At 34.2% G+C, this 9029-nt stretch overlaps 1 protein-coding gene across 2 annotated transcripts; it reads right to left on the reverse strand.

The window, feature by feature from the left end:
- Positions 1 to 2398: 2398 nt before the first annotated feature.
- Positions 2399 to 8051, reverse strand: LOC143622300 (uncharacterized protein At2g33490-like). 2 transcript variants are annotated; one of them, XM_077093487.1, is made up of 11 exons: positions 7878 to 8051; positions 7714 to 7786; positions 7089 to 7163; positions 6820 to 6881; positions 6676 to 6744; positions 5483 to 5511; positions 5193 to 5400; positions 4858 to 5076; positions 3686 to 3739; positions 2777 to 3602; positions 2399 to 2701 (listed from the first exon to the last, which is right to left on the reverse strand). In XM_077093487.1, the coding sequence occupies exons 1-10, from the start codon at positions 7992 to 7994 to the stop codon at positions 2778 to 2780; spliced, it is 1731 nt and encodes a 576-aa protein (XP_076949602.1). In that variant the 5' UTR covers positions 7995 to 8051; the 3' UTR covers positions 2399 to 2701; position 2777. The 2 variants fall into 2 exon arrangements, with proteins under 2 accessions (XP_076949602.1, XP_076949601.1); XM_077093486.1 differs by having other exon boundaries at positions 2400 to 2681.
- Positions 8052 to 9029: the final 978 nt, after the last annotated feature.

The following is a 9029-nucleotide window of genomic DNA, read 5'->3' on the forward strand; positions in this document are numbered from 1 at the left end:
TTAAACATCTTATCATATAGAGAAGTAAAGCTTAGATCTATTATTGATGAGAATAAGGCCATGAGGTATACTCTAACCCCAACATAGGTTAAAATGACATGACACTTTAAAGATGGATTAAACCACTCCCCACTTGTGTTAAAGTTGTTAAAAAGGGGTATTGGATATGCTTTTAACGGGTTAAAATGCAAAGAAAAATATATTAAATTAACAATTAATAGGAGTGAGATGAAGTTAAAAAGATTAAATCATTTCCTTTGAGTGAGATGGAGTGAAAGAGAGAAAAATAAGTGATATTGTGCTTATGTGGAGTTAAGATGGGTTAGAGTATACCCCATGGCCTAAGAGTATCGCGCTAATATAAGATACACTTAAAGAAGCACTCTATTAAATGAAATAAATATCTTAATGCATGGTATGTATGTTCGAACATTTGTTTCAATTGTTATTTCAAACTAAATTATGTTTTCACTTCTCTTTATCGTCACCAGGTTGTTAGACTGGTGTATTGTATGTCTCTAGGTAGGAAGACAGTCGGATCAAGTGAAGGGACTTAGAAGTGAAGATTTTGATTTTATACAGGGAGGGAATGTTGATAAGTGATAAGAAATGTGATATGTTGTGACTTAACATCTGTATATGAAGGTTGAAGTGGTGAGTAGTCTAGACTACACTCTAGACACCAGTCGGTAGGTTTAGATCATGTGGAAGAAAACTCAACTCAACTCCTTTACTGAACACATGTACATTTCTTTTTTGTTTCTTTTAACGAACATGACAATAACTTTTTTTTTCATCCTTGTAAACACCTATACAATCCATTTATAAAATAGAATTGTATGTTATGTTAACTATTCGATACATATAGAAATAGTTATCTATCAGTCGAACCTTAATATATCTTTACCCTTTTATCTCGCATGATAGTATTAAAGAACATACCTTAAATAAACAATAAATAATACATGAATCTAATTCGATTATATGATTTTTAATTTATGTATGTTTAAATGCTTTTGTGTACACCCATTATAACTTATACGGACATATATATAGTAATCGAATTTGAGTGTTTATCTTTCATATTCATATATTCGTCAACACGATTTTATGAAAAGTATACATACATCATATTCGAGAATCGAGTATCTGTCTTTGAAAGTTTATATCACTAAAAGATGTTTTTTTTCTTCTGTCATATTAAATTATATGAGAATGAGATATGAGTATATGTTTTTAAGATACGTATATCTGTAAAAAAATGTTTTTTTAAATATATGAATCAATCAAGTATATGCATTTTAGATTTTTGTATCACTAAAAATTGTGTTTTCGTCCGTCATATAAAATGATAAAGGATGGAAACACGAGTATATGTTTTTTTAAATGCGTGTGTTCGTAATAAATAATTATGTCTACCCATATTAATTATCATGTGATTACTAATGGGGTTGGCTCATCGGCAAAGACAAACCATTTAGACTACCCATAGTTAAAACTTTACACACAGTGGCGTAAAACGCCAAGTGAAGTCCAATCAACATTATAGAGTTTTGTAAAAAAAAGTAGTCAAAACTCTTGAGTAGTCATTATTCAATTACACATGACCTAATGGTCTAGTGGTATGATGTCCATCATTTAAAATGAAGGTGATGGGTTCAAATCCTTGCAAGTGGAAGGTTATAGGGGGGTTTTGGTGCAAATAACCATTACTCTGTTATTTTTTCTATTTTGCATTTCTTATTTCTTTAATAAAAAGTAAAGAAATATTATTTCATTAAATATATAAAAAAATTGAGTTTTTTTTATAAACTCGCCATTACCAACCGATAGTTTGACCAAAGTCTTCCCTTTTCCAACAATGTGTACACAATGTTAACACCCAAAACGCCTGCGCGCGAGGGGGGGGGAGGGGGTGGTCTTGGTGTTTTGGTCCAAACGTTGCCCTACAATGTCTGAGTACTGGTGGTCTTAAGAGCACCAAGGGGTTGGGAGGTCTTGAGTATAACCCTTCTAGATGACAGAAATTAAACATTCAACAACAAAGAAAATTACATGAATTATGTTTTGAGTAACCAAGCTTTCAATTTTTGTCCCAAAAATGCATATTCCCCTGTGATTTTCCATGTTAAAGGGTACATCGCGTACTTCGAATTTATAGCTTATGTATATGTATATGTATGTACGACTAGAAAGTCATGTATCTTCAGTGAAGGAAGACTGGATCATTGTGATCTCCAGTTGGGTTTTCCCTAAAGCTAGAGATAACTTGGAGTTAGGTCAGCTAACGGTGATCTTTTACTATTGGGTCACCCCATACGGAGTAACTAGGCGTTGTAATTTTGTTTGCCGTTAAAAAAAAAAGTTATGCATTTTATAACATTTATTTTTGCAGATTCATTCACGGTTTCCAAAATATTGAGAATTTTCATCAGTACTTACATAACAACCAATCTATAATCACACAAAATCACATACCTACAAACAAGAATAATATATCATAAGACAAAACAAAATCTCTATATATTATATATATCTTATAGTTGTAGAGTTAAATCCAAACTGAACAACATATGGATCATTACCATCATATTACATACCACCTTCTACGAAAACTAACCAAGACGAATAATCATTCGACCAATAAAAATTTAATATGCTCAACAAGACTCGGATATCATCTTCAATTTCACCTGCAATCCTGCATCCACACAATTAAATAAAAATTGTAACTTAGAATAACAATACTGTAGCTAAACTTGATGAGTAAATATACCTTAGATATGAGCCATGTGGGCGGTTGCTAGTGAACCGGGGGTGAGAGGTGGGGAGGGTGCTTGTGTGGTGTGAGGCGGCTCGGGAACATGTAACGAACTTATGGTTCTTTGATGGACGGAAGGTATGGAGAAGCTTCTAGAAACAAGCAATGGAGGAGTTGGAAGGGGAGATGCAGCACTTGATGCCAAAATAGGTCTTTTATTTAGTGGTTGTGAAGAGCTTTCTTGATTTTTAAAAAACAAAGGTGGCGGCATAGGTCCAATCAAACCGCCAGGTTTCGATAAGGTTGATGAAGTACCGCCAGTGGAACCCGGTGGCCGCGGAAGTTCATGAAGCTCACTTATCTTAGGTGAAGTTAAAGTAGGTGGCGACACACTACGCCCAGATACGTTTTGACCTATGGAAGATGACATCATCTTACCTGAAAACGACTTGCTTGGTGTTAACGGGCCAGAGTAAGCTTGTCTTTTTGCTGCTTTCTGATGTTGGGCGAATGAGAAACGTTCTGTCAACGGGGTGGGTAGTTGATTAGAAGAACTGGTGGCATTTTCAGTTGACCGGGCGGGTTTTAAAGCAGATGTTGATGTATTGTCAGTACCAATATCTTTTTCATGTTTTTCATCTGGTAATGGGTGTTGCAAGGCAGGCGTTGGAGGTGTTTTTGAATTTGAAGTTTTGGTGTCAACAGGAGGAGGGAGGACATAAGAGTAATATTTCCGGGCAGGTTGTAAATCTTTAGGCGGTTTTCCGGATGAGTCGGTCTTCTCTGGGTATAACGGGGCAGAATAGCTGCTCACTCGGCCTTGATACTTATTAATATTTACCTGTATAATTAAGGAAAATATTTAATTTGAAAAAATTATATTGTAATTGTGATTTTTGATCAGTGGAAATCGATGTTGCTTACCTCAGAATCTGCTAAATTTGGAACTTGAGGATATGTAGCATCCACTCGGTCCAGCTGTCAAACAGAAGGCATTGGAAGCAAGTTTAGTGTGCAGGAACAGAAACAAAACTGTATATTAACAGCTGAAAATTTACCAGACTCTGTTAACATCTCTATATTGGTTCTGATATAATTGAGGGATTATTATTATTGCATTTTAACTTTCAGTTAATGTAAGTTAGAAGATGACACATTATACTTTGTTAATAGGTCAAACTGCATGGGAAGGTACTAAACTTCTTGCAATTTTCCGTTTAAGGTACTCGCTTTTGTTCCTTATTTATTTAAGATATAAAACTATGTTTTGTCCACTTGAAGTGTTATTCTCTTTTACGTCGATTTAAGGATTCCCTTTTTATGACATTCTAGGCAAAAAGTTCTCACAAGGAACTTACACCTTTTTGATAAAAAGGCCTTAAATTGACAAAGAGAAAAAAAGCGAGTAACTCAAATAAAAAAAGTACAATGAGTTCAGTACTTATTTGTGCAATTTTCCCTTGTTAATATTGATTTTTATGGAGTTGAATGTCTTATGCATATGTATGTTATTGTAAGGAGAAATGATAGGAGCAAAAATGACAAGTGACTGAAAGATACAGGTTTGCGTTGTGATTTAGTCTAAACAAAAGACAAAAATGGGAATTTCATGAATAATAAAAGAGAGAATTGTTCATAAACAGAAATGAGTAAAGCATAATCATAATTCATAAAGGATTGAACAGAATAGAAAGACCCGGATCATAATTATAATCAAACCAGAGAAAGAGCTTTTGTAAGTAATAATTCCCCTTTATCTACAAGTGCCTAATTCTTATTTATGTTCTAGTTGAGGGATAATCTAGGTTTTTATTCCAAAAGGATTGTAAATTTGCAAGATTTACTGATTTCTATCCTCTTGGATATTCGTGTATTCCTTGCAATATTGAAGATTGTGATTTTTATTACTTGCATAATGATGTTGTTATATGATCGACAATATATCAAACTGTTGACTAAAATCTAAAACCCGTAATTGCTTGATTGTTCTAAGACTTGTGTGACTAAGGCCAGACATGTTTCAGAGACAGATAGCAACGGCAACTAAACTATTCTTGAAACAAAAAATAATAATAATTAAAAAAATGAAATATTACCTCCATTTGATTTGATGATGTGGCAGTGCCCTGTTTCTTCTGTCTGTAGTCAAAACTCAGTTCTCCATCATCAGTGCTTTCATAACTACCTACGCCATCACCCTCCTCCCCAGCCACCCCATCGCTGAGCTGGCAATCAATCCGATGCTTCTCTGCAACACTTCTTACATGAGGGTCAACTTCTTCAAGAACTTTGACTCCCTTGCGAAAGAAATTTAACTGCTTCCAATGAATAGAAAACAAAACAAAACCATGATCAAGTTCTGGTAGGGTCACAGATACAGAGAAATAAACTGATTATAATAATAATAACAACAATAAGAAGAAATGGACACCTGCGCAGCATGATGACGAGCAGCCTGTGCTAAAAGACTACGACATTGTCCCTCTTTGAGTGATTTTACACGAAACGCACATAATCTAGCCACGTCATTATATTCATCTTGAGCTTCTTGTAGCTTCTGCATAACAGAACTTTCAACTTTTCCACTCTTCAACTTGCCTTTATCTTTTTGTTGTGCCATCATGTATTCATATGCTTCCCTGAAAATTATATAAAAGTCAACAAATCTTAACTTCAAAGTCAAAGTTTGGAATGGGAGTATGAGACAGAAGACAATTATACCTTTTTTCATCACATTGAAGTTTCATCTCCTGCACCAGTAATAGAGCAATAAATTAAAAGCATGTTCCTCAAAATCGAAATTGTGTGAAAGCAAGTACCATTTCCATATAGAGTTTGGTTCAAATAGGAAAACTAATTTTCCTAAGAAGGCTAGGAAGGGGGCATTTTTGTCCCTAAATATTTAAAAAATCCACTTTACAATCATATTCCTTTCAACCCACCAAATCGACCTTCATCCAAAACCAGAAACCGCCAGTATTCCAATCACCGTAAACAAAATCCACCGCCACTGCTCACCGCCACCACTGCCGTTCATTCGGCTTACACGACAACTCACGCGCTACAGATATGCCGATTTAACCACCCCCACCGTCCTACAAACTGTCAGAAAAATGCGAAAACACTGCTCCGTTGCCGCCTCTCCCCACCGACGTCCCCATAGTCACACAACCACTGCTCAACATTGCGCCTTGCTCTTCCTGGTTAAACCGCCACCATCGCGTTCTATTCTCGCCAGAGACAACCATTTAAGCCGCCTACAATTCTGCGGTTGCCGGATTGTGTTTTTTTGAAATTGAGTTACGATGAGGAATTTAGTTTTTTATGAAATTGTGGTTGGTTTATGTGTTTTTAAAATTGAAAGAAGCAGATCATTTTTTTTCATTGTGTTTTACAACTATGGTTGTGGTGGTAAAACACAATTGCGCAAAAAAAAAATAACAATTTGGTAAAACACAATTTGTAAAGCACAATGAAGAAAAAACACTGCAGAAAAAAACGCTATGGACCATAATACCCACAGCACCCTTTTTGTTAAGAAATTCCCCCCATTTAATATTGGCCATCCATTGCACAATTGAGTGGCTAGATTATTTCCTAGCCTTTCTATGGGAAACCAACTTCCTACTTTAACCCCACCCACCATAACTATAATTAATTAACTAATAATCGCTCACTGATCGATAACAGTAAATATTTGGGGTACAATAGATAATAATCACTCACTGATCACTAACAGTAGATATTATTTCCATATAAACGCAGTAATATCTAATTTAAGGTACAATAGAAAATAATTCATGCTCATAAAATATTATGCACATTGGAAGAAAAAAGCTAAAGACATTAAAAATACGTGACATAATTAACATTTATAGTTGATGAGAGTTGATGGATTAATACAGTAGACTAACCTCCACTTTCCGCAACTCACTTAGAAGAGACTCGGTTGGGTTTGTAACCGTGACAACTACGTAAGAACGCTGTCATATCAAGAGACTGAGTCACAACTCATTAAAACAAAAATTAATGCAGCAACAACATGAAAAAAACCTTACATATGTATCAGCAATTTTCTGAAGTTCTGATTGCATATTTCCCAAAGCTGATAAAACCTTTACTGCATAGACAGCAGATGTCAAAAGTAATGCAAATCGCGTGCACTTACTTGGTTAAACCATTGAAAACGGATAACTTGCTCTGGATTTGTGGTTATAATGATATATTCAAATCCTTATTCTAAACAATATCATATGTTCATATTCAAACTAGCTAAATAAATCAGGTCGTCACGTGATATATAATACAAAATGCAATTTTTATTTACCACTTTCATCGTCAGCGTCCACTGTAGTTTTATCCAGCAAACACGTCCCCATCTCATTCAGTGACTCCGCAAATTCTGACACGTAAATGTTATATAAGAATTCTTGATTTGCATATTAATGGGAAAAAAAAAGAACACAAGTTAACCAATAGTTAAGACATTCACATGCTAAAACTTAACGGTTAAAGAATCTGTTAGCATGATATAAAATTCCATATGCAGCAAACAGAATTCACAGAAGTCAGCAACGTAAAAGGGCGAGCAATAGCAATGAAATATTGGGCGCTATTTGATATTTAGCGATAAGGTATTAGAATTTCTTTTAACTGTTTTACATTGAAGTATTTCACCAAAACAAGGATTATAATCAATAAATTCAACCAAAAGCTTATAAAAATATAAAAACAAAAAAATGCAGATGGTCGTTAATTCTCGCTATTTGGTCGCTGCAGACCACTTAGCGCTACGCTGTTGGCTAAACGTAACAAGCAGACCTAAACCGTATTTATCTATCTTGGTGCAACAACCATATAATATGAATTCAAATCATTGTCCTCCATAACACCCGTTCAATAATAAATCTTTTAAAGTGGTTGAACTAAACTAACAGAAATTAGACAGTTACCATATATGCTATTAGCTGTAGCCGCAGCGGCAGATAACAAGGCATCATAGCAGTTTCTCATATCTTGCATATCCTGCATCATAGCATTGGTTGAATTAGGGTTTGGTAATGAGTAATAATTGAGAGGTAAAGTAATATAATAATAAAATGAAACAATTGAAGACCTTTGAAGCCTGAGCAAGTTCTTCAAGATGAGCAGAGGGATGGTGATCTCTCTTGTCCTTCACATCGCTTCTGGACATGCTTAATTTCCGACCAAGTTTACCCAGTGACGATTTCATTATTAATTAAGTAGAAATAATATAATTAGTTATTAGTAGATGAAAGAAGAAGAAGAATTCATGTAGTGATTAATAGCAAAATCATTCATTCGATCGATAACAAGCAAAAGCAGAAGAAAGAAAATTGGATCGCAGGAGAGATAATAGAGTTGAAGTTGAAGTTGAAGGTTGGCGTGGTGGACAGTTTTGTAACTTCACACTCGCCTACTTTGACCATCTTTTTCACTTCCCATTCTTCTTCTAATCACTTCCTTTTTTTATTCTTATATTTAAAAATAAACTAGACACGTGCCCGTACGATGCAGCGGGTGTTTAAACATAAACCTTGGTAATCACGTAAAAGTTATGGGAGTTTATGGTTAGGTTTGAAACCTTACAGCCATTTAAATCGATCATCGGTTAGGTTCACGGTTTGGGTTTTCTTTAACGTTCAGTTTTAAATTCAACGGTTTACTTTCTTATTCGATGATAAATAATCGTTATTAACAGTTTGGCTCGCATGTTTGGCTTAAACCATCAAAATCGGCATTGAACACTCATACATAACATATTAATATTTTTAATTTAAAAAACTCAAATAATATCATACTCAAATTAAAGAGAATAAAATGCTCATTTTTATGGTGCAACCTTTTTAAAAAATATTAACGTATGAAAATGTTATGCCGGTTTAAAAATTGTAACTATTATTTCATTTAATAAAGGTTGAAGGTAAAAAGTTGTAAATATATTTAATTAAACGTGTGCATTTTATGCGTGAAAGTCCATTTTGCCCTTCTTTGGAGTTGTACCATGTGTTGATTGATTTGTAAATCCCTTAAAACCAAGTGTCATAATTTGTCATCCTTTCATAGATTATATATAGAATTAAATAAAAATATCACTTTATAGTTCTACTATCTTATTCGTTTCTAATATCTGCATATCTTTTTAGAATTTTAATTTTATTTATTGTATGAAAGTTAATAATATACTTAAGATTTGATGATGAAAGGGTTCACAAATAGATGAGATGTTATAACCCAGTTTAAAAGC

Source organism: Bidens hawaiensis, unplaced genomic scaffold (genome assembly GCF_021521415.1).
Source record: "Bidens hawaiensis isolate Kalapana, Puna unplaced genomic scaffold, B.hawaiensis_p1.1 tig00003115_1, whole genome shotgun sequence".
In the NCBI taxonomy this organism is placed as follows: domain Eukaryota; kingdom Viridiplantae; phylum Streptophyta; class Magnoliopsida; order Asterales; family Asteraceae; genus Bidens; species Bidens hawaiensis.

Coding starts and splice junctions, on each gene's coding strand:
- LOC143622300 (XM_077093487.1), bottom strand. CDS start 7,994: ATGAAATCGTCACTGGGTAAACTTGGTCGGAAATTAAGCATGTCCAGA. Junction 7,787..7,877: donor AACTTGCTCAGGCTTCAAAG/GTCTTCAATTGT, acceptor GCTATGATGCAG/GATATGCAAGATATGAGAAA. Junction 3,603..3,685: donor CAAATTTAGCAGATTCTGAG/GTAAGCAACATC, acceptor TTAATTATACAG/GTAAATATTAATAAGTATCA.